Raw genomic sequence first — 26,079 nt, forward strand, 5'->3', positions numbered from 1 at the left:
TTTAACAAAATAGAATGTTTCTACTAAAAAAAATCTGCAAATGTAAATTTTCCCCATAGACTGATATATGTGTGTATGTGTGTGTGAGGGAAAGAGGGAGAGTGAGTGTGTGTGGAAAAGAGGGAGAGTGAGTGTGTTTGGGACAGAGGGAGAGTGAGTGAGTGAGTGTGTGTGGGTGTGCATGTGTGTGTGGTCGAGAGGGAGTGAGTGTTTGTGTGCATGTGAGAGTGTGTTTGCGTGTGTGCATGCTTGATAGTGTGTCCGGAGTGTGACAGAGTATATGTCTGTGAGAGGATGTGTATGTGAGTGTGGGTGTGTGTGTCTGAGAGAGAGTGTGTGTATGAGAGAGCGTCTGTGTGAGTATGTTAACGTGATTGTGTGTAAGTGTGTGTGTTGTGTGTGTGTTGTGTGCTTGTGTGTGAGTGAGAGTGTATAGTGTAGTGGAATCACCTGTAGTGTGATATGAATCCAAGAACCTGGTTGAGGCCATCCTCATGGATACTGAACTTGGTTATCAGCCTCTGCTTAGTGACTCTGTGTTCTTGCATATCCTGAAGACCACCTTGGAGGATGGTCACCTGAAGATCTGAGCCAAATGTCCTTAAAGTGTTCCCTGACTGGGAAGGAACATCCCTGTCTGGCGATTGTTGCGAGGTGTCCATTCATCAATTGTTATATTTTAATTTTAATTGAATTAAATTCCACCATCTGCTTTGATGGGATTCAAAGCCAGATCCCCAGACATTATCTGGATCTTTGGGTTGACAGTCCAGCAGTAATGCCACTCGGCCATCACCTGCCCATAGTGGGTGACTGTAACTTCTCCAATATTAAATCACAGCATCATAGAATCCCTACAAACGGAAGAGTCCATTTGGCTGATCAAGTTGGTTGGCAGCAGAGTAGGACACTCCAACCAAAGCTCCTCTGCTCCACCTGTTCTTTTTGATTCTATCCAAATTCTTCTCTGTTTTCAACAGTCCTGGAGTGATCTGTGGGGAAACCAGAATCCTGGAATGATGCGTGGGAAAGCCTGAATCCTGGAACATTACAAAAGGAACCCAAGTCCTGGAGCGGCACAATTCTTAATATTCTGGAGTGAAGTGGTTCAAGAAGGCAGCTCGCCACCACCTTCTCCCAGATCTATATGGGAATACCATCCAGATCTATATGGGGTGGCAACATATGTCAATACCAGATCTTTCTTGGGATTGTAGTGTGCCAACACTTTGTAGGATGATAGCTGTTTCTTTAATTCATTGAAAGCTAGGGTTTGTCTATGAGACCATTTCCAAGGCTAACCCTTTTGTAGGAGTTGATGAACAGTGCCAGGATGGATGCCGGGTTATGTATGAACTTTCCATAATAATTTACCAGTCCAAGAAAAGACCTAAGCTCCCAGAGAGACATGGGAGCTGGGGCACCTTTGATCACCCTGAACTTTCAACGATGGAACTTGAATTTAAGAATAAAGAGAACAAAGAACATTACAGCACAGGAACAAGTCCTTCAGCCCTCCAAGCCTGTGCCAATCCAGATCCTCTATCTAAATCTACTGTCTATTTTCTAAGTATCCCTCTGCTCCCTGCCCATTCAGGTATCTGCCTAGATACATCTTAAATTATGGTATCACCTCCACTGGCAACGTGTTCCAGGCCCCCACAACCTTCTGCGTAAAGAACTTTCCACGCATATCTCTCCTAAACCTTTCTCCTCTTACTTTGAACTTGTAATCCCTTGTAATTGAGTTCCCCCACTCTGGGAATATGGTTGTTACTATCCACCCTGTCTACTCCTTTCATGATTTTGTAGATCTCAATCAGATTCTCCCCCACCACCACTGCCTTCTTTCTAATGAACATAATCCTAATCGACTCAACCTTTTGTCATAGCTAGCACCCTCCAAACCAGGCAACATCCTGGTGAACCTCCTCTGCGTCCTTTCCAAAGAATCCACATCCTTTTGGTAATGTGGCAACCAGAACTGTACGTAATATTCCAAATGTGGCTGAACCAAAGTCTTATACAATTTTAACATGACTCAGTACCTCATCTGATGAAGGCAAGTATGCCATATTCCTTCTTGACCACTCTATTGACTTGCGGTGCCAACTTCAGGGTACAATAGACCTGAACACCCAGATCTCTCTGTACATCAAATTTCCGCAGGACTTTTCCAATTACTGTATAGTTCGCTCTGGAATTGCATCTTCCAAAATGCATCATTTCACATTTTTCTGGATTGAACTTCATCTGCCATTTCTCCGCCCAACTCTCCAATCTATCTATATTCTGCTGTATTCTCTGACAGTCCCCTTCACTATCTGCTACTCCGCCAATCTTAGTGTCATCTGCAAACTTGTTAATGAGGCAATCTACACCTTTCTCTAAATTATTTATGTATATCACAAACAACAGTGGTCCCAACACAGATCCCTGTGGGACACTACTGGTCACAGGTCTCCATTTTGCGAAGCTCCCTTCTACTACTACTCTCTGTCCCCTGTTACCCAACCAGTTCTCTATCATCTAGCTGGTACACCTTGGACCCCCATGTGACTTCACCTTCTTCATCAGCCTACCATGGGGAACCTTATCAAACACCGTACTAAAGTCCATGCATATGACATCTATATCCCTTCCCTCGTCAACCAACTTTGTCATCTCTTCAAAGACTTCTATCAGGTTTGTAAGACATGACCTTCCCTGCACAAAACCATACTGTCTATCACTGATAAGCCTGTTTTCTTCCAAATGGGTATATATCCTATCCCTTAGTAACTTCTCCAGTAGCTTCCCTACCATTGACGTTAGGCTCACAGGTCTGTATTACCTGGACTATCCCTGCTACCCTTCTTAAACAAGGGGACAACATTAGCAATTCTCCAGTCCTCCGGGACCTCCCCTGTTTTCAAGGATGCTGCAAAGATATCTGTAAGGAAGACCAAGTCTTACAAATCTAATAGAATTCTTTGAAGAGGTGACAAAGTTGATTGATGAGGAAGGGATGTAGATATCTGTTAATATGCCAACTCTGTCGCCCATGTTGGTCACTTTGGGGCCCTGAAACACACATTGTTTCCTTTTTAGGCATACACCTGCCTTAGAAAAATGCCTTAGGACTATATCCAGGTTCTCTATGTGTTCCTCATTAATTTTCCATGATCTAGGCAAATGATGACCTCAGGTAGACCTTGCGAAATGTTCTCCATCGTCTGCTGAAAAATCCCAAATGGCAATCTGGTACATTGGCACAAGACTTTATAGGTATTAGTTGTCGCACACTTCTGGGAATCCTGGTCTAAATACAATCGCAAGTTTAGTTTGGCTCATACCCAGCTTCATAAAGACCAAAGTTGCATATAAATCCTCTATCTATGGGATCGGGTATTTATCCAGCTGTAGAAAGCAGTTTACCATTTGTTTAAAATCCCCACAAATGTGGACTGATCATCAGGCTTCAAAATCAGTACAACAATACTCATTCCACAAGTTGGACTGGTTTGATTATTCCTTCACTTTCCAGCCTTCTGATTTCTGTTTCTACCAGACTGGCAGATGGAGGGCTACAGAATATTGATAAAATAGAGACACACCATGCTGCAGCAAAGGAGGCAAGTTGGAATGACTTCAGCTGTGTTGAGTGTCAAGAGAATAAGGCAAGGCTGATCTTTATTTTAATGCCAGGAGTGTACTAGGTAAGACTGATGAGTTAAAGGCATGGATTGACTTATGGAAGTGTGATATTGTTGCCATCACATGGAACATGATTGAGGGAAGGGCTGCATTGACAACTCAACATCCTGGGGTATAGGAACTTTAGGCGAGACAGAGAAAAATATAAAAAGGATGCTGGTGTATCACTATTAATAAAGGAGTCAGTTATTGCAATAAGGAGAGATGATATCTTTGAAATGAGGCTTTGTGGGTAGAACTTAGGAATGTTAAGGGGGCAGGAACTTTACTGAGAGTGTATTGTAGCCCCCAAAGAATCAGCAGAAAATAGAGGGGCAAATATATAGTCGGCTCATAGGGGTATGCAAGAGTAATAATCAGGTAATTATTCAAAGGGATTTCAACTATCCCAACAGAAATTGGCTTAGTCATGGTGTTAAGGGTTTAGAGGGGGCACATTTCTTGAAATATATCCAGGTGAGGTTTTTGACTAGATTAGATTACTTTTTTTAGATTACTTAGTGTGGAAACAGGCCCTTCGGCCCAACAAGTCCACACCGCCCCGCCAAAGCGCAACCCACCCATACCCCTACATCTACCCCTTACCTACACTACGGGCAATTTAGCATGACCAATTCACCTGACCTGCACATCTTTGGACTGTGGGAGGAAACCGGAGCATCCGGAGGAAACCCACGCAGATACGGGGAGAACGTGCAAACTCCACACAGTCAGTCGCCTGAGGCGGGAATTGAACCCGGGTCTCTAGCGCTGTGAGGCAGCAGTGCTAACCACTGTGCCATCGTGCCGCCCTTATAGAACATGTAGAAGGCCCAACAAAGGATGGTGCAGTACCAGATCTGATTCTGGGGAAAGAAGCCAGACAAGTGTTCAATGTGGCAGTGCAGGAATGTTTTGAGTGATAGTGACCACAACAGTTTTGTGTGTGTGTGTTGGGGGGGTGGGGGGAGATGGGGGGGGGTGGGGGGTGCAGGGGGGGTAATATTCAAAAAGGAGCTGTGGAGAGTATGGGTCCCATGTGGAGAGTACAGGTGGCACAGTGGCTCAGTGGGGGTGGCAAGTGGCTAGCACTGCTGCCTCACAGCACCAGGGACCCAGGTTCAATTCTAGCCTAAGGTGACTGTCTGTGTGGTTTCCTCCGGGTGCTCCAGTTTCCTCCAACAATCCAAAGATGTGCAGGCCAGGTGAATTGGCCATGCTAAGTTGCCTATAGTGTTCGGGCATGTGTAGGTTAGGTGCATTCGTCAGGGGTAAATGTAGAGTAATAGGGTATGGGAATGGAGCTGGGTGGGATACTTTTCAGAGGGTCAGTGTAGACTTGTTGGGCCGAAGGGCCTGTTTCCACACTGAAGGATTCTATGTACCCTATGGGGGAAATATCGGTGCAAAACGTTCAGGGACACCTGGATGTCTAGGAAATTCAGGACTAGGTGAGGAAGAACCTAATGGAGCAATTCTTTTGCGGCCCCCTAGAGGATTATAGAAAGTGCAAAAGGGAACTTAAGAAAACAATTAGAAGAGCAAAAAGGAGAACTTGGGAACAAGATTAGGAAGAATTCTAAGGTATTTTATAAATACATTATAGGGAAGAGGTTAACCAGAAAAACAGTAGGGACCGAGGGTAACCTGTGTGTGGAGCTGCAGGATATTTGAAGGGTGTTAAATGAATATTTCTCTTTGCTCTTCACTCTGGAAAAGGAGAATGTAGGTACAGAATTCAGGAAAAGGGACTGTGAGGAACTTGCACAGTATGACATAGAAATAAGGAAGTAGTGGAGTCTCTATCGATCTGAAAACTGGATAAATCTTCTGGCCCAGATGAATTGAAATGCAGGCTCCTGTGGGAGGTGAGGCAGGAAATTACAGGGACTTTGACGTGAATTTTTAATTCCTCTCTGTCCACCAGGGAAGTGTCAGAGGAGTGGAGAACATCTAATGTGGTTCCACTTTTCAAGAAGGATGGTAGAAATGAACCAGGAAATAAGTGTCATGTCAGTGGTAGGGAAACAATTAAAGAAAATTCTGAAAGAGAGAATTAATATCCATTTGGAAAGGCATGGGTTAATTCAGGTTAATCGGCATGGCTTTGTCAAAGGGAGTTAAGAGTGTGGTGCTGAAGAAGCACAGCAGGTCAGGTAGCATCCAAGGAGTAGGAGAATCGACGTTTTGGGCAAAAGTCCTTCATCAGGAATGATGCTGTGAGGTGAGGGGGTGGAGAGATAAATGGGAAGGGGGTGGGGGCTGGTGGGAAATGTAGCTGAGAGTGCAATAGGTGGATGGAGATGGGGGTAATGGTGATAAGTTGGAGGGGAGAGTGGAGCAGATAGGTGGGAAGGAAAATGGACAGTAGGACAGGTCATGAGGACAGTGCTGAGTTGGAAGGTTGAAACTGGGATAAGGTGAGGGGAGGGGAAATGAAAAATAACATTTTCATTTAAAGCATAATGGGAATCTGGAATGCACTGCCTGGCAAGGTAGTGAAGGCTGGAAGCCTTATAACTTAAAAAAGATTTTGGATGAGCATTTGAAATATCATAACATTCAGGAATATGGGACAACTGCAGGAAAATGAGATCAGCACACCTTCAGTGGCAGTTATGTTGTTGCAGACTGGATGGGCCAAATGACCTATTAGGCACTGTATGACTCGATGACGTTTGCCTAGGAGTTTGTGAGGACTGCAGATGCTGGAGGTTAGTGTCGAAGAGTGTGGTGCTGGAAAAGCACAGCTGATCAAGCAGCATCCAAGCAGCAGAAGAATCGATGTTTTGGGCTTCATCAGGAATGACTTTTGCTCATAAGGCAAATAGCACTGCTTTGGCTTTACAAAATCATGGAATTGCTTCCTAGTCAACATGCAAGTTGGCCTTAGTTCCTCTAATAGTCCCAAGACACTCTAGGAAGACCTCTGGGTATTTAGTTAGGACTTTACTCAGGCAGCCATTTTCTAATTGAAAAATGTTGAGCCAATTAGGTAAATCTCTCACAATCAATTTCGCTCCATCAAACTTGGGCCCGAGCTTTTTACCACAATCACTGGTAACTGAAGCAGCTGCTTTTCATAAGCGAAGGTTCCCTGGTATAGGTTCTCAGCCATAATGAGGTGTTGTGTAAAGTTAAGGGCTGGAGTCCAGAATGAATTTTATTAAAAATGAGTTCTGCAATCACTGATCCAGCCTCGCAGGTATTGACTTCTATTAGAAGTGCATGATCATTTAACCAGACATTTATCTTCATTGGCTCTGGTTTGGATATTCCTGAGCAATTTAACAGTTCCATATCGATTGAAGGTAGACTTTCCAGCATATGAACTCTCCTGAATATATTCCGGAGAGTTCATACAGGCCTATGAATTACTTTACTCAAATCAGGTCTGGTAGGACTCTTGATGACTTGAGTCTGCAGACCAACAACGACTATGGGTTGCTGGCCAGGATCCTGAAGAAAATTTTAACTGTTTGGCCAAGGCTTGGCTTTGTTTTGGGATGTTGCTGTGGGCTGACCAGAGTCACTCTGATCAGGAAATGTACTGAGTAAGGCTTTGCAATTACCTGCACCCACATGATAGTTCCCAGTTGGACTGGTTAAGGCGAGAGTGTGGCGCTGGAAAAGCACAGCAAGTCCGGCAGCATCCAAGAAGCAGGAGAATCAATGTTTCGGTCATAAGCCCTTCATCAGGAATGAGGCTTGTGGGCTGGGGGGTGGCGATGAGTAAAGGTGACCATTTCCATTGGAATACCTTGCTCCAATGGCCATATTTTCCAATAATAAAGCCAGTTATAGCACCCATGTGAATTTAAGCTGAGTTTCAACTTGCAGTTACATCATTATTGTTGATTGATGGATGTACCAAGATACAGTGAGGAGCATTGGGAAAGAAATAACACCCACAGCCTCTTTGAGTTTGGGAGCGAAATGACCGTCATGCTGGAGGGACATTGATAGTGGTTTTGAATTCACCCTCAGTCTCTCTGGGGGGCATTGGGATGGGATGAATTGACCCTCATGATGTCTCTAGGGATATTGGGGTTGAGGCTTAATTGACTCTCATGGTGTCTCCAGGGGGATACTGGAGTGGGGCTTAATTGAGCCTCATGGTCTTGTGGGGGACATTGGGGTGTGGGTGAATTGACCCTCATGGTCTCTCTGGAGGACATTGGGGTTGGGGTGAATTGACCCTCATGGTCTCTCTGGGGGACATTGGGGTTGGGGTGAATTGACCCTCATGGTCTCTCTGGAGGACATTGGGGTTGGGGTGAATTGACCCTCATGGTCTCTCTGGGGGACATTGGGGTTGGGGTGAACTGACCCTCATGGTCTCTCTGGGGGACATTGGGGTTGGGGTGAATTGACCCTCATGGTCTCTCTGGGGGTCATTGGGGTTGGGGTGAATTGAGCCTCATGGTCTCTCTGGAGGACATTGGGGTTGGGAGTGAATTGACCCTCGTGGTCTCTCTGGAGGACATTGGGGTTGGGGGTGAATTGAGCCTCATGGTCTCTCTGGAGGACATTGGGGTTGGGGGTGAATTGAGCCTCATGGTCTCTCTGGAGGACATTGGGGTTGGGGGTGAATTGACCCTCATGGTCTCTCTGGAGGACATTGGGGTTGGGGGTGAATTGAGCCTCATGGTCTCTCTGGAGGACATTGGGGTTGGGGGTGAATTGACCCTCATGGTCTCTCTGGAGGACATTGGGGTTGGGGGTGAATTGACCCTCATGGTCTCTCTGGAGGACATTGGGGTTGGGGGTGAATTGACCCTCATGGTCTCTCTGGAGGACATTGGGGTTGGGGGTGAATTGAGCCTCATGGTCTCTCTGGAGGACATTGGGGTTGGGGGTGAATTGACCCTCATGGTCCCTCTGGGGGACATTGGGGTTGGGGGTGAATTGACCCTCATGGTCTCTCTGGAGGACATTGGGGTTGGGGGTGAATTGACCCTCATGGTCTCTCTGGGGGACATTGGGGTTGGGGGTGAATTGACCCTCATGGTCTCTCTGGGGAACATTGGGGTTGGGGGTGAATTGACACTCATGGTCTCTCTGGAGGACATTGGGGTTGGGGTGAATTGAGCCTCATGGTCTCTCTGGAGGACATTGCGGTTGGCGTGAATTGACCCTCATGGTCTCTCTCGGGGACATTGGGGTTGGGGATGAATTGACCCTCATGGTCTCTCTGGGGGACATTGGGGTTGGGGGTGAATTGACCCTCATGGTCTCTCTGGAGGACATTGGGGTTGGGGGTGAATTGACCCTCTGGGGGACATTGGGGTTGGGGGTGAATTGAGCCTCATGGTCTCTCTGGGGGACATTGAGGTTGGGGGTGAATTGACCCTCATGGTCTCTCTGGGGAAATTAGGGTTGGGGTGAATTGACCCTCATGGTCTCTCTGGAGGACATTGGGATTGGGGGTGAATTGACCCTCATGGTCTCTCTGGGGAACATTGGGGTTGGGGGTGAATTGACCCTCATGGTCCCTCTGGGGGACATTGGGTTTGGGGGTGAATTGACCCTCATGGTCTCTCTGGAGGACATTGGGGTTGGGGGTGAATTGACCCTCATGGTCTCTCGGGGGGACATTGAGGTTGGGGGTGAATTGACCCTCATGGTCTCTCTGGGGGACATTGGGGTTGGGGGTGAATTGACCCTCATGGTCTCTCTGGAGGACATTGGGGTTGGGGGTGAATTGACCCTCTGGGGGACATTGGGGTTGGGGGTGAATTGACCCTCGTGGTCTCTCTGGAGGACATTAGGGTTGGGGGTGAATTGAGCCTCATGGTCTCTCTGGGGGACATTGAGGTTGGGGGTGAATTGACCCTCATGGTCTCTCTGGGGAAATTAGGGTTGGGGTGAATTGACCCTCATGGTCTCTCTGGAGGACATTGGGATTGGGGGTGAATTGACCCTCATGGTCTCTCTGGGGAACATTGGGGTTGGGGGTGAATTGACCCTCATGGTCCCTCTGGGGGACATTGGGTTTGGGGGTGAATTGACCCTCATGGTCTCTCTGGAGGACATTGGGGTTGGGGGTGAATTGACCCTCATGGTCTCTCGGGGGGACATTGAGGTTGGGGGTGAATTGACCCTCATGGTCTCTCTGGGGAAATTAGGGTTGGGGTGAATTGACCCTCATGGTCTCTCTGGAGGACATTGGGATTGGGGGTGAATTGACCCTCATGGTCTCTCTGGGGAACATTGGGGTTGGGGGTGAATTGACCCTCATGGTCCCTCTGGGGGACATTGGGGTTGGGGGTGAATTGACCCTCATGGTCTCTCTGGAGGACATTGGGGTTGGCGTGAATTGACCCTCATGGTCTCTCTGCGGGACATTGGGGTTGGGGGTGAATTGACCCTCATGGTCTCTCTGGAGGACATTGGGATTGGGGGTGAATTGACCCTCATGGTCTCTCTGGGGGACATTGGGGTTTGGGGTGAATTGACCCTCATGGTCCCTCTGGGGGACATTGGGGTTGGGGGTGAAATGACCCTCATGGTCTCTCTGGAGGACATTGGGGTTGGCATGAATTGACCCTCATGGTCTCTCTGGGGGACATTGGGGTTGGGGGTGAATTGACCCTCCTGGTCTCTCTGGAGGACATTTGGGTTGGCGTGAACTGACCCTCATGGTCTCTCTGGGGGACATTGGGGTTGGGGGTGAATTGACCCTCATGGTCTCTCTGGGGGACATTGGGGTTGGGAGTGAATTGACCCTCATGGTCTCTCTGGAGGACATTGGGGTTGGGGGTGAATTGACCCTCATGGTCTCTCTGGGGGACATTAAGGTTGGGGTGAATTGACCCTCATGGTCTCTCTGGAGGACATTGGGGTTGGGGGTGAATTGACCCACATGGTCTCTCTGGGGGACATTGGGGTTGGGGGTGAATTGAGCCTCATGGTCTCTCTGGAGGACATTGGGATTGGGGGTGAATTGACCCTCATGGTCTCTCTGGGGGACATTGGGGTTGGGGGTGAATTGACCCTCATGGTCCCTCTGGGGGACATTGGGGTTGGGGGTGAAATGACCCTCATGGTCTCTCTGGAGGACATTGGGGTTGGCATGAATTGACCCTCATGGTCTCTCTGGGGGACATTGGGGTTGGGGGTGAATTGACCCTCATGGTCTCTCTGGAGGACATTGGGGTTGGGGGTGAATTGACCCTCATGGTCTCTCTGGGGGACATTGGGGTTGGGGGTGAATTGACCCTCATGGTCTCTCTGGAGGACATTGGGATTGGGGGTGAATTGACCCTCATGGTCTCTCTGGGGGACATTGGGGTTTGGGGTGAATTGACCCTCATGGTCCCTCTGGGGGACATTGGGGTTGGGGGTGAAATGACCCTCATGGTCTCTCTGGAGGACATTGGGGTTGGCATGAATTGACCCTCATGGTCTCTCTGGGGGACATTGGGGTTGGGGGTGAATTGACCCTCATGGTCTCTCTGGAGGACATTTGGGTTGGCGTGAACTGACCCTCATGGTCTCTCTGGGGGACATTGGGGTTGGGGGTGAATTGACCCTCATGGTCTCTCTGGGGGACATTGGGGTTGGGAGTGAATTGACCCTCATGGTCTCTCTGGAGGACATTGGGGTTGGGGGTGAATTGACCCTCATGGTCTCTCTGGGGGACATTAAGGTTGGGGTGAATTGACCCTCATGGTCTCTCTGGAGGACATTGGGGTTGGGGGTGAATTGACCCACATGGTCTCTCTGGGGGACATTGGGGTTGGGGGTGAATTGAGCCTCATGGTCTCTCTGGAGGACATTGGGATTGGGGGTGAATTGACCCTCATGGTCTCTCTGGGGGACATTGGGGTTGGGGGTGAATTGACCCTCATGGTCCCTCTGGGGGACATTGGGGTTGGGGGTGAAATGACCCTCATGGTCTCTCTGGAGGACATTGGGGTTGGCATGAATTGACCCTCATGGTCTCTCTGGGGGACATTGGGGTTGGGGGTGAATTGACCCTCATGGTCTCTCTGGAGGACATTGGGGTTGGGGGTGAATTGACCCTCATGGTCTCTCTGGGGGACATTGGGGTTGGGGGTGAATTGACCCTCATGGTCTCTCTGGGGAACATTGGGGTTGGGGGTGAATTGACACTCATGGTCTCTCTGGAGGACATTGGGGTTGGGTTGAATTGACCCTCATGGTCTCTCTGGAGGACATTGCGGTTGGCGTGAATTGACCCTCATGGTCTCTCTCGGGGACATTGGGGTTGGGGATGAATTGACCCTCATGGTCTCTCTGGGGGACGTTGGGGTTGGGGGTGAATTGACCCTCATGGTCTCTCTGGAGGACATTGGGGTTGGGGGTGAATTGACCCTCTGGGGGACATTGGGGTTGGGGGTGAATTGACCCTCATGGTCTCTCTGGAGGACATTAGGGTTGGGGGTGAATTGAGCCTCATGGTCTCTCTGGGGGACATTGAGGTTGGGGGTGAATTGACCCTAATGGTCTCTCTGGGGAAATTAGGGTTGGGGTGAATTGACCCTCATGGTCTCTCTGGAGGACATTGGGATTGGGGGTGAATTGACCCTCATGGTCTCTCTGGGGGACATTGGGGTTGGGGGTGAATTGACCCTCATGGTCCCTCTGGGGGACATTGGGGTTGGGGGTGAAATGACCCTCATGGTCTCTCTGGAGGACATTGGGGTTGGGGGTGAATTGACCCTCATGGTCTCTCTGGGGGACATTGGGGTTGGGGGTGAATTGACCCTCCTGGTCTCTCTGGAGGACATTTGGGTTGGCGTGAATTGACCCTCATGGTCTCTCTGGGGGACATTGGGGTTGGGGGTGAATTGACCCTCATGGTCTCTCTGGGGGACATTGGGGTTGGGGGTGAATTGACCCTCATGGTCTCTCGGGGGGACATTGGGGTTGGCGTGAAATGACCCTCATGGTCTCTCTGGAGGACATTGGGGTTGGGGTGAATTGACCATCATGGTCTCTCTGGAGGACATTGGGGTTGGGGGTGAATTGACCCTAATGGCCTCTCTGGAGGACATTAGGGTTGGGGTGAATTGACCCTCATGGTCTCTCTGGGGGACATTGGGGTTGGGGTGAATTGACCCTCATGGTCTCTCTGGGGGACATTGTGGTTGGGGGTGAATTGACCCTCATGGTCTCTCTGGAGGACATTGGGGTTGGGGTGAATTGACCCTCATGGTCCCTCTGGGGGACATTGGGGTTGGGGTGAATTGACCCTCATGGTCTCTCTGGAGGACATTGGGGTTGGGGTGAATTGACCCTCATGGTCTCTCTGGGGGACATTGGGGTTGGGGTGAATTGATCCTCATGGTCTCTCTGGGGGACATTGGGGTTGGGGTGAATTGACCCTCATGGTCTCTCTGGAGGACATTGGGGTTGGGGGTGAATTGACCCTCATGGTCTCTCTGGAGGACATTGGGGTTGGGGGTGAATTGAGCCTCATGGTCTCTCTGGAGGACATTGGGATTGGGGGTGAATTGACCCTCATGGTCTCTCGGGGGGACATTGGGGTTGGCGTGAATTGACCCTCATGGTCTCTCTGGAGGACATTGGGGTTGGGGTGAATTGACCATCATGGTCTCTCTGGAGGACATTGGGGTTGGGGGTGAATTGACCCTCATGGCCTCTCTGGAGGACATTAGGGTTGGGGTGAATTGACCCTCATGGTCTCTCTGGGGGACTTTGGGGTTGGGGTGAATTGACCCTCATGGTCTCTCTGGGGGACATTGGGGTTGGGGTGAATTGACCCTCATGGTCTCTCTGGAGGACATTGGGGTTGGGGTGAATTGACCCTCATGGTCTCTCTGCGGGACATTGGGGTTGGGGTGAATTGACCCTCATGGTCTCTCTGGGGAACATTGGAGTTGGGGTGAATTGACCCTCATGGTCTCTCTGGGGGACATTGGGGTTGGGGTGAATTGACCCTCATGGTCTCTCTGCGGGACATTGGGGTTGGGGTGAATTGACCCTCATGGTCTCTCTGGGGGACATTGGGGTTGGGGTGAATTGACCCTCATGGTCTCTCTGGGGGACATTGGGGTTGGGGGTGAATTGTCCCTCATGGTCTCTCTGGAGGACATTGGGGTTGGGGTGAATTGACCCTCATGGTCTCTCTGGGGGACATTGGGGTTGGGGTGAATTGACCCTCATGGTCTCTCTGGGGAACATTGGGGTTGGGGGTGAATTGACCCTCATGGTCCCTCTGGGGGACATTGGGGTTGGGGGTGAATTGACCCTCATAGTCTCTCTGGAGGACATTAGGGTTGGGGGTGAATTGACCCTCATGGTCTCTCTGGGGGACATTGAGCTTGGGGGTGAATTGACCCTCATGGTCTCTCTGGGGAAATTAGGGTTGGGGTGAATTGACCCTCATGGTCTCTCTGGAGGACATTGGGATTGGGGGTGAATTGACCCTCATGGTCTCTCTGGGGAACATTGGGGTTGGGGGTGAATTGACCCTCATGGTCCCTCTGGGGGACATTGGGGTTGGGGGTGAATTGACCCTCATGGTCTCTCTGGAGGACATTGGGGTTGGCGTGAATTGACCCTCATGGTCTCTCTGCGCGAAATTGGGGTTGGGGGTGAATTGACCCTCATGGTCTCTCTGGAGGACATTGGGATTGGGGGTGAATTGACCCTCATGGTCTCTCTGGGGGACATTGGGGTTGGGGGTGAATTGACCCTCATGGTCCCTCTGGGGGACATTGGGGTTGGGGGTGAAATGACCCTCATGGTCTCTCTGGAGGACATTGGGGTTGGCATGAATTGACCCTCATGGTCTCTCTGGGGGACATTGGGGTTGGGGGTGAATTGACCCTCCTGGTCTCTCTGGAGAACATTTGGGTTGGCGTGAATTGACCCTCATGGTCTCTCTGGGGGACATTGGGGTTGGGGGTGAATTGACCCTCATGGTCTCTCTGGGGGACATTGGGGTTGGGAGTGAATTGACCCTCATGGTCTCTCTGGAGGACATTGGGGTTGGGGGTGAATTGACCCTCATGGTCTCTCTGGGGGACATTAAGGTTGGGGTGAATTGACCCTCATGGTCTCTCTGGAGGACATTGGGGTTGGGGGTGAATTGACCCTCATGGTCTCTCTGGGGGACATTGGGGTTGGGGGTGAATTGAGCCTCATGGTCTCTCTGGAGGACATTGGGATTGGGGGTGAATTGACCCTCATGGTCTCTCGGGGGGACATTGGGGTTGGCGTGAATTGACCCTCATGGTCTCTCTGGAGGACATTGGGGTTGGGGTGAATTGACCATCATGGTCTCTCTGGAGGACATTGGGGTTGGGGGTGAATTGACCCTCATGGTCTCTCTGGAGGACATTATGGTTGGGGTGAATTGACTCTCATGGTCTCTCTGGGGGACATTGGGGTTGGGGTGAATTGACCCTCATGGTCTCTCTGGGGGACTTTGGGGTTGGGGGTGAATTGACCCTCATGGTCTCTCGGGGGGACATTGGGGTTGGGGTGAATTGACCCTCATGGTCTCTCTGGGGGACATTGGGGTTGGGGGGTGAATTGACCCTCATGGTCTCGCTGGGGGACATTGGGGTTGGGGGTGAATTGATCATCATGTTCTCTCTGGAGGACATTGGGGTTGGGGTGAATTGACCCTCATGGTCTCTCTGGAGGACATTGGGGTTGGGGTTGAATTGACCCTCATGGTCTCGCTGGGGGACATTGGGGTTGGGGGTGAATTGATCATCATGTTCTCTCTGGAGGACATTGTGGTTGGGGTGAATTGACCCTCATGGTCTCTCTGGAGGACATTGGGGTTGGGGGTGATTTGACCCTCATGTTCTCTCTGGAGGACATTGGGGTTGGGGGTGAATTGATCATCATTGTCTCTCTGGGGGACATTGGGGTTGGGGGTTATTTGACCCTCATGGTCTCTCTGGGGGACATTGGGGTTGGGGGTGAATTGACCCTCATGGTCTCTCTGGGGGACATTGGGGTTGGGGGTGATTTGACCCTCATGGTCTCTATGGGGGACATTGGGGTTGGGGGTGAATTGACCCTCATGGTCTCTCTGGGGGACATTGGGGTTGGGGGTGATTTGACCCTCATGGTCTCTATGGGGGACATTGGGGTTGGGGGTGATTTGACCCTCATGGTCTCTCTGGGGGACATTGGGGTTGGGGGTGAATTGATCATCATGGTCTCTCTGGAGGACATTGGGGTTGGGGGTGATTTGACCCTCATGGTCTCTCTGGGGGACATTGGGGTTGGGGGTGAATTGATCATCATTGTCTCTCTGGGGGACATTGGGGTTGGGGGTGATTTGACCCTCATGGTCTCTCGATGGGAGGAGTCATTGGGGGTGAAATGTGACGAAACATTGAACGGAAATGTATGAAGTGCTGTGTTTTATCGGAGATGGTGACTCCAGCGGCCTGTGTTATTGGGCCTCCCTTGGCCCCATGGTGCACTGCGCGGGCTGGGTTGCCCTGGTAACGGGCGGGAAGGCGGGAAAGCCGTCGTCCGTCGGCCGTCGGCGCCATGGACAAGTATGAGGTAAACCCCCCCCCCTCTGGATTTTGAGGTCTGTTGCGGTCCATCCCCGCTCCTTCCAACGAACTTCTCCTTAACAATACACTTTTCAGCAAGAATTCCGAGTTTTAGTTACTGTGCAGCAACTCTCTCTCTGCTCCATTCCCATCCAGATTCAGAAAACAGAGCCCAGAGGCACCTATGGGTTCGTGCACATCGTGAAGCGTATTGAAGATGAGAGTACATTTGCCATGAAAGTGGTAAGACTGGTCTCCACATTGACACCGGTATCCATGGTAATATGACACACACATCCACAGTGTGACCCAACAAGTATCCATGGTGACATAATGTGTGTATCCATGGTGACGTGACTCTTGTATCCATGGTGACATAATGTGTGTATCCATGGTGACATAATGTGTGTATCCATGGTGACGTGACTCTTGTATCCATGGTGACATAATGTGTGTATCCATGGTGATGTGACTCATGTATCCATGGTGATAATGTGTGTATCCATAGTGATGTGACTCATGTATCCATGGTGACATAATGTGTGTATCCATGGTGATATGACTCTTGTATCCATGGTGACATAATGTGTGTTTCCATGGTGGTGTGACTCTTGTATCCATGGTGACATAATGTGTGTATCCATGGTGATATGACATATGTAACCCCAGTGGCATGATATAGGCTTTGACAGTGACTTTACATAGGTATCCATGATGACAGGACAGTATTCATGTTGATATGAAACTGCTATCCACAGTGACATGACATATAATGAGTTTCCATAGTTATATATGATATTGACAGGACTTTAGAAGTAGGAGGATGAGCAAATCTTCCAGTCCTGAACCTGTTCTGCTAACCAAAAAAATCATGACTGACCTTTTATTTCATCTGCGTTTTTACACACTAACCTCAAACACCTTAATTCCCATCTGTCCAAAAACCTATTGACCTTTATTTTGAATACACTCAACAAACTTGAAAGGGTTCAGAAAAGATTTACAAGGATGTTACCAGGGTTGGAGGATTTGAGCTATAGGGAGAGGCTGAACAGGCTGGGGCTGTTTTCCCTGGAGCATCGGAGGCTGAGGGGTGACCTTATAGAGATTTACAAAATTGTGAGGAGCATGGATAGGATAGAGAGACAAGGTCTTTTCCCTGGGATCGGGGAGGCCAGAACTAGAGGGCATAGGTTTAGGGTGAGAGGGGAAAGATATAACAGAGACCTAAGGGGCAATTGTTTCACACAGAGGGTGGTACGTGTATAGAATGAGCTGCCAGAGGAAATGGTGGAGGCTGGTAAAAATGCAACATTTAAGAGGCATTTGGATGGGTATATAAATAGGAAGGGTTTGGAGGGTCCTGGCAGGTGGGACTATATTGGGTTGAGATATCTGGTTGCCATGTACGGGTTGGACCGAAGAGTCTGTTTCCATACTGTACATCTCTATGACTGTATAACCACACGTCCACAGCTCTCTGCTGTAAAGAACACTCCCAAATGAAGTAATTTTTCATCACATCAGCTCTAATTGCCAACCCCTCAATTCGTTAACTGAAAATGTGTTTACTTGAAGAATGTGCTGGGAATCCAGAACTCCAGGCAAATGTCCTCCGAATGTCAATTCAAATTTCAACGTGGTTGATGGTGAAATATTATTCAGTAAAAATCTGGACTTTAAAACTTTTCAATTGTCATTTAAAAAAAAATAATGTATCTGGTTTACTAATGTCCTTTAGAGAAGGAATGCTCCCATCCTTTTCCTGTCTGACCAACATGTGACTCCAGATCTGCAGGAACTGGTTGACTCCCAATTGCCTTCTGAAATGGCTAAGAGAGCGCCTCTGTTCGAGGACAAAGTTTGGTCCTGTTTATCAACTGGAGTTGCCCCTCATTCAGTTTTAATGCTGATAAGGCCATTCAATAACAGATGTAGGAATCAGTTAATAAAGAACAAGATGAATGAGTCAGGGATGAGCAAACAGATATTTCAGTCAGTTTAAATGAAGAGGGTAGAAAGATACTTATGAAGAGTATAGTCCCGATGTGGATAATAGGTAGACCTGAGCAAGAGTACTGTACAGTTCTGGTCATCGCATCACAGAAAGAATGTGGTGACGCTGGAAATGACAGGAGATTTATGACAATGTTATTTGGAATGGAGAATTTTAGTGTTAATGAAAAGCTGGAGATGCTGTGTTTGTTTACTTTAAGACAGAGAAGGCTGAAATTGGATTTCTGTGAAATGAATAAAATTATCAGGAGTGAGATAGGTCCTTCCTATCCACTCTATTTTTATTAGCTGTGAGATCAATAAGTAAGGAGACAGATTTAAAATAACTGGTAGAAGGATTAGAGGAGAGTTTAAAATGACTTTCACCCAGAGCAGGTGGTACTGAGCAAGGGAGTTGAACAGTTTGCCAGGACTTCTACCAGCAAGTGATGATGGTGCAGGAGGGCAGGTGAGCAGTGAACACTCCCTTCTTATGGATTAAAAAAAAAGGTGTGTTAAAAACACGGAAGGAGAGCTGTTGGGAGAGGGAGCACAGAGACCAAAGATTCCAACCCAATGTTTTAAATTTGAAAGAGTAGAGCTCACCTTACATCTCCATCAATTATTCTTGTAAATGTGAGACAAAGACGAAATCCCTGCTAATCTCATAGTTACAATCACTGCTACTGTCTTCAAGGGAGGATACAAAGTGGTCTGTTGGAACTACTAAGAAATTTCCCTACTCTTCATCGCCAGAAAGACAATTGCGCAAGTCCTCCCTCACCATCTCCTCCCTGTCTCTGAGGAAATCCTTTCAGAAAGCTAGTATGGCTTCCAACCAAACATGGAACGATGAACATGACTTCCACTGTTCAGCAACTCCAAGAGAAATGCCAGGAACAGCACCAATCACTTTACATTGAGTGAAAAGCCTTGATCAAATCAGTCACTCAGGAAGTGCTATGGAAGACCCTCTCAAAGCCTCGCTGTCCAGAGAAATTTATTAACATCCTTTGTCTCCTCCATGATGAGATGTCAACAAAGGTCCTTATTGACGGTACTGACAGAAAGCTTTGAGGTCAAGACAGGATTCAAGCAGGAATGTGATATTGCGATCATCCTTCTCTTCATCTTGTCAAGAAAAGGTTTTCCAATGGTGTGAACGCTGTCTGCAGGATGGACAGAAAATGTCTCAACCTCAACTGATTGAAATCCAAGAAGAAAACAACACTGACGTCAGTTGTGGAACTTCAGTACGTGGATGACACCTCCGCACGATGGCAAAACAATCTTCAAACCTCACTTAACACTTTTGTGGAAGATACTGAAGAACCAGTCTCAGTCTTAACCTTGAATCCTTTACAGACTTGTCTCAGGGCAAGTTCAGGTCTATTCTTCCATTAAAAATCAGTGGAGAAATCCTTCCAATTGTGGAACATTTCCCCTACTTGGGGGAAACCATCTCTCATCTAAGGCTAATATTGATGCGGAAGTTCAACACTGCCTCCAGTCTGCAAATGTTGTTTTGGATGCCTGTGGCTGAGAATCTTCAACAACTGCAACATCAGTACTGATACTAAAGTCCTTGTGTATAACATAGTTGTCCTTCCAACTCTTCTAAATGGCTCAAAAAAATAGACACCATCTCGATGCCCTGGAGAAGTACTATCAACACTATTTGAGATGGATTCTCCGTATCAGCTGGAAAGCCAGTATCTTTGAAGAATCTAATAGCACTAGCATCAATCCTGTAATCATTAGAAACCTACTTTGCTGGTTCCAGCCACATTTTTAGGATGTCTAAACTCTGACTGCTATAGCAAAGTTTCTTTGCCCAGTTCAAGAAGGCACTCAAACAGAGGAGGATAAAGGAAACTTACCTCAAGTAATCCAACAAAGACACGAATACCAGGAAGATACCTGCTCAGAAGAAACTGACTTGGAGGGTTTTCCTGTCTGAAGGGACACAATTCTTCAAGAATACAATTGGCAAAATAGGGTACAGAAAGGAGCCTGGAAAGGGATGCTAACAATCTTGGGTCCAAGGACCAATCCCACTTCCTGACACATGTGCAAGCATTCAATTGGAGATGTGGCTCTAGGATTGGGCTCATTAGCCATGCGAGCACACCTTGAACCCATAACCAGTGATATGGATGTTCCTAGGTGGACAAGCATACTCATAATCATAGTGAGTGGTTTGCCAACAGCATCTTAACTCTCAGGCTTTTTTTCCATGTACAGACTCTCGGTAGTTTCTTCTTGATCCCTAATTTTCCTTCCTGTTTGTAATATATTGATACAAAGGGAATAAATAATGTCTGCCTCATGATCTTTGGGGCTTTTCAAATCTTAATGTTACATGTCTGGCACAGTCGGCAGGATTCTACAGCGCAGGCATCAGTTCATGGCGATTGAGATTGAAAAGTGCCTGGCCAAGCTGGAGCGGACGGTGGAGTTGTTGAAACTGACACTTTCCATGAGGGAGGCCAAAGCTGCTCTGTAATTACTGGAGGCTCGGAAATTAGCGAAGGAAATCGGGACTTTATGCTCAGCCCAAGCAGAGGATTCCATGTATGTTCCCTTGGCACTATGGTTATGGAGGCAGGGAGTGGATTGGATATTCTGCTTGCTGGAAAGTGGGAAGCTAGACAGATTTAGGGAAAGACAGGAAATAACCAATTATCCTATGATTGAAAACTGGATGAGGAGTCACAGCCAATGTGGCATCCGAGGCCTCAGTGTGAGTAAGCAGGAGGCATTTGTTATGGAATATCTGTGTGGAAAAACGCATTAGGAAATTCTGGAAAAAGATACATTTATTTAACTGGTTAAGATCTACATTTAATGCAAGACCTCTATTTTCCCAGAACCTACTGACAATATTTTGAGGAAGAAAGCCTTAAACTCACAATATAGTTGCCTTACTAAAGGATCTTGTGGTATAATGGTTGTCGCCCTACTTCTGGGCCAGAAGGTCTGCGTTCAAGTCAAACTTGCCATGGATGTGTGTCATAACAAGTCTGAATAGATTGATTAAAATAACTGTAATTGTCTACCTGCTCATTAAATTAAAACATTGAACATTCAGCAGCTTCTAGAGGTTTCTTCCCATTCTGCAGTTCACTCACATACTACACCTTAGTCAGGCTAATCACACACTGTGCACCCAAATGCTCTCTTCGCTCTTTTAAGACATTGGTTAAAACCTGTCCACTTAAGCAAGCATTTGATCGGCATCCTGATATTTCCTTTTGCGAGCTTGGTGTCAGATTTTGTTTGATTGCTTCAGTGAGGTGCCTTTGGGTTATTGCTACATTAAGAGAACAATTTAAACATGTTGTTGAGGCTGTTCTTTATGTTGGGCTTCCCCCTCCCGGATGAGTCTGACTTTCCACTGTTTGTGTGAAATGTAATGCCTACATAGGAGAGCATAGGTTAGTAAGTTTGCAGATGACACCAAAATAGGTGGTGTAATGAATAGTAAAGAGTATTTCTCAGAGTACAGTGGGACCTTGATCAGATGAGCTGGTGGGCTGATGAGTGGCAGCTGAGGTCACACACCTCCTTCTGGAATATGCCTATGCAAAGGAATTCTGGAGAGGAATGCAGTGGTGTTCGTCGAGATTCACCCTGAGCAGCTCTGTGACGCGGGACTCCGTGTTCTACGGTATGTTCTCCGGGATGCACACTGAGACAAACATCAACTGTGCCTGGAGGATCATCAACTCGGTCAAAGGTGCTCTTTGGTCTGTCCAAAACCTGTTGATTTTCCAACTGAAGGAGTTGACCCCGACTGAGTGTTGCAGACTGGCATATTCCAAAGTCTAGGACTACGTGTTGAGGGACATGCTGAAGTTTGGGGCAGCTTTCGCCAAGGCGCAGTGGGGAAAGACCACTGTGTAAGGTCTGCCTGCCTAAGAAGAACAGGACACCCTCTCAGTAATCAGGCCCTGCTGACACCTCACCTAAATATCTGGATGGTCAGTGTACAGACTTGTACATACAAATGATTAATTCTGAACTCTGTATGTAAAGAAATGCAATGTGTGCATAAGAATGACATGACCAATTGTATAGCTATCAAAATAATTTTTTGCATAAAGTATATTTTTGAAATTTAAAAAAAAGTGAGGTGTGGTATGTGAGGGCAGGAGTTACACAGTTAATGACAGGGCCTGGAGAGTGTTGTCAAACAGAGACATGGATGTGCAGGTGCATAGTTCCTTGAAAGTGGAGTCACAGAGAGATGAGGTAGTGAAGAAGGCATTTGGCACACTTGCTTTCATTGGTCAAAATTTTAGATGTGAAAGTTGGAATGTCATGTTGCTGCTTTACAGCATATTGGTGAGGCCACTTTTAGAATATTGCATGCAATTCTGTCCTTCTTCTACAGGAAAGATCTTGTTAAACTTGAGAGGGTGCAGGAAAGATTTACAAGGCTGTTGCTGAGTCCGGAGGTTTCAGTTATAGGGAAAGGCTGAATAAGCTGAGTTTTCTGAAGCATTGGAGACTGAGGAGTGACCTTATAGAAGTTTATAAAATCATGAGGGGCATGAACAGGGTGAATAGGTGAGATCCTTTTTCCAGGGTGGGGTAGTCCAAAACTAGAGGGAATGGTTTTAAGGTGAGAGGGGAAAGATCTTAAAGAGAACCTAAGGGGTTACTTTTTCACAAGGAGAGTGGTGCACACATGGAATGAGCTGCCAGAGGAAGTGGTAGAGGTGAGTACAATTATAACATTTAAAAGGCATCTGGATTAGTATATGAATAGGGAGGGTTTAGAGGTATATGGGCCAAATGCTGGCAATTGGGACTAGGGTCAGGTTGTGATATCTGGTCAGAGTGGACGAATTGGACAGAAGGTCTGTTTCCGTGCTATATAATTCTATAACCCAATGTAATTCTATGTTGACTGCAGTCCTTCAGGCACTTAATCTTGACTATATTCCATTTCTCCCCATCTCGTAAAACTAGGTTGAATTTATGGATGAGGCAACTGCCAATCGTGCTATGGAAGAAGTAAGTATGTAGCCTAAATTGCAGGGGTCAGTGTACACGACAGGGTTAATCTATAATGCACAGAGTGTAGACATCGGGGTCAAGGAAGCTTTACTTAGTGTCTATCCATGTACTATGGATAACTGGAAGTGTTTGGGGACAATGTAGCGAGAACTTTACTCTGCATCTAACACTGTTGACCTTGAAGTGGCTGATGGGGACATTGTAGAGTGAAAAAAAACCAAAGAATTGTGGATGTTGAAGATCTGAAACAAATAAATTCAGAAATTGTCAGAAAAATACAGCAGCTCTGGCAGTATCTGTGGAGGTAAAACATCATCAATGTTTCAAGTATAGTGACTCTTCTTCAAAACTGATAAACTGACAAGAAGGTGGTATTTTTGTTGGTGACACGGACTGCGGTTGGGAATAGTTTCTTTGGGAGGTGCTGAAAAGTGAGTGATAGGTGGTGATGGAATCCAGAGAAAGAGAAGGTAGGCATGCATAGGGTTTGTTCGTAGCAAGCCAGAGAAGAAGAGAGGAGAATAGGTGAAAATGAAGTTATGAGTAATTGATGACAGTGTTGAAAGGAACTCATGTTATGATGGGACCTGGGGATGTGGGGAATGGTAATAGACATCATGGGAGATGCTCAATCTTTAAAATTGTTAAACTCGATGTTGCGTCCTGAAGACTGTGTAAGGTTCTTATGCAGAAACTGAGGTGGTGTTTTTCTAGGTTGTGTTGAGCTTTTCTGAAGCACTGCAGTAAGTCTGAGACAAAAATCTTGGAATAGGAACATTGTGATGTGCTGAAGTGGCAAGGAACTGGAGCTCAGAGTCATTTTTATGGACAGACTGAGTTTATTCTGCAAAGCAGTCACCCAGTCTGCCTTTGTCTCCCCGATGTCGAGGAGACCACACTGAACAACGAATACAGTAGATTAGGTTGTGTGAAGTGCAGGCAAACTACTGTTTTACCTGGAAGGTGTGTGGGGGACCTTAGATATTGAGGGGGTAAAGTGCAGCACTTGCCTGTTTCACTTCTACATTGGGGTGACAAAACACAGACTGTGTGACTACTTTACAGAACACTGATGTTCTGTCTGTAAAAATGATCCCAATTGTTTACTTCAACGTACCATCATGTTTCTATGCCATTATATCTCTCTCAGGCCTCCTGCTGTGCTCCAGCGAGGTTCAACACAAACTGGAGGAACAACATCTCATTTTTCACTTGGGACCTTACTCAGCCTTCAGGACTCAGCATTGAGTTCAATAATTTTAAAGCATGACATGGGTTGTTTTCAGCACAGCCAATCCAATTTCAACTTTTAACCCATAGTATTATCTATCTGGCTTCTTGTCTCTGGCTAATTGTCAACAATCCCTTTGCCTCTCTCTCTGGGTTTTGCCTCCACCTATCTGTTCACTAATTTTCCTGCCCACCACCTGCCATCAGCATCGATACCACCTTTTCCTGGTTCTTATCAGTTCTGGAGAAGGGTCACTGAACTTGAAACAGTAAGTCTCTTTTCTCTCACAGTTGCTGCCAAATGTGCTGAGTTTACCCAGCAATTCTATTTTTGTTTCTTACAGTGTAGAGTAAACTTTACTCTAGATCAATCTATACTGTCCCTCTCTGGGAGTGGTTGATGGGGACAATGCAGAGGCACCTTGAAAAAATGGCCCAGAGGCAAGTGTCCTATCACCAAGTCACAGTTTATTTACACATGCTTAGTACATGGACTCTGACCAGCCAGCTCAGAGCTAGTCCATAGAGGGAGGAGACTCGGAATCTCCTGTTTATATCTGTTGGCCAGGGCTCCCAGATTGGGGCTGTTAATCTGGGCTAATCAAGGGTCTCAAACTGAGCGAGATCTGCTGGCCCTCTTTCCAATCACTACATTTCACCTCCACCGCCAGTCTGAGATGTATCTTCTCCTGGGATGTTTTGCCCCAGGTCCGCTTCCTCTGATTGTGATTTGGACACAGTGGTGTGTACCAGACTGTAGCCTGTCTCCTGTGCCTGGAGTGTATAGGGAGAGATTCCTCCTCTTCTTCAGGCAGTAACTGTATGGAGGTTGCATCAATTTTGGACTATGAGGTTACTTCAACAGTAGATAGAGGGGAACAACACATGGTTTCTGACAGCCTTTTTTGGCTGTCGTGAAGGAGAAGATAGGTTTTTCTCCTGCCCAGATTGTGAGGTAGCAGTTTTCATGTGATCCACATATTTATTTAAGATCGCATTGCCAATCCGGACTTTTTTTGTCATGGGATATGACCTCGCATCAACCTTGCCTTGTATCCATTTTCATGGTTTCGACACCAGAATTTGTCCCCTGAAATAAACTGTCTCTCTCGTTTAGAGGAGGCATGTGGCCAGCATTCCTGTTGCTGTTCCAACTCCTCCCCGAGTCCATGAACATCAGGTTTCACCTGGTATGGTGGTCTTCTTCCCATCTGCAACTCTGGAGCTATCCCTGTAGTTGCGTGAGGGATGGTCCTGTAATTGAACAGAAAACAGGATAGTTTGATATTGAGTGAAGCTGAAGACTTTCTTTAAACCTGCCTTCAACGTTTGGACTGCTTTTCCACCATTGGATAATGAATGGTATGGAAGTGTCTGAAATGCTGAATAACATTTGACTTTGGGAAATACTCAAAATCCCTGCTAGTAAATGATGTCCTATTGACCCTGAACAATACTTCTGGGAGTCTCTGTATCGCGAATGATACTCACAGTTTAGTAGTCATCTCTGATTTTGCTCAATGAACTCCGTGTAAGCCCAAACATTTTGAATGGGCATTCACAATGACCAAGAAAATTGAACCCATGAAAGGACCAACATAGTCAACATGTAACAGAGTCCGGGGTTTACCTGGCC

At 47.4% G+C, this 26,079-nt stretch overlaps 1 protein-coding gene across 3 annotated transcripts in view; it reads left to right on the forward strand.

Moving 5' to 3' along the window:
- The first annotated feature begins 16,132 nt into the window (after window positions 1-16,132).
- LOC140469488 (serine/threonine kinase-like domain-containing protein STKLD1) overlaps window positions 16,133-26,079 on the forward strand; it is a 31,186-nt gene continuing 21,239 nt past the window's right edge. For 2 of the 3 annotated variants that reach the window (XM_072566044.1, XM_072566046.1), the window contains exons 1-3: window positions 16,133-16,200; window positions 16,350-16,436; window positions 23,166-23,210. In XM_072566044.1, the coding sequence (XP_072422145.1) occupies window positions 16,186-16,200; window positions 16,350-16,436; window positions 23,166-23,210 (147 nt within the window). In that variant the 5' untranslated portion in view covers window positions 16,133-16,185. Of the gene's footprint in view, window positions 16,201-16,349; window positions 16,437-22,630; window positions 22,913-23,165; window positions 23,211-26,079 lie in introns of those variants that run through there. The other variant, XM_072566045.1, reaches the window with a different exon arrangement.

This window comes from Chiloscyllium punctatum, chromosome 49 (genome assembly GCF_047496795.1).
Source record: "Chiloscyllium punctatum isolate Juve2018m chromosome 49, sChiPun1.3, whole genome shotgun sequence".
NCBI classification, from domain to species: Eukaryota; Metazoa; Chordata; class Chondrichthyes; order Orectolobiformes; family Hemiscylliidae; genus Chiloscyllium; species Chiloscyllium punctatum.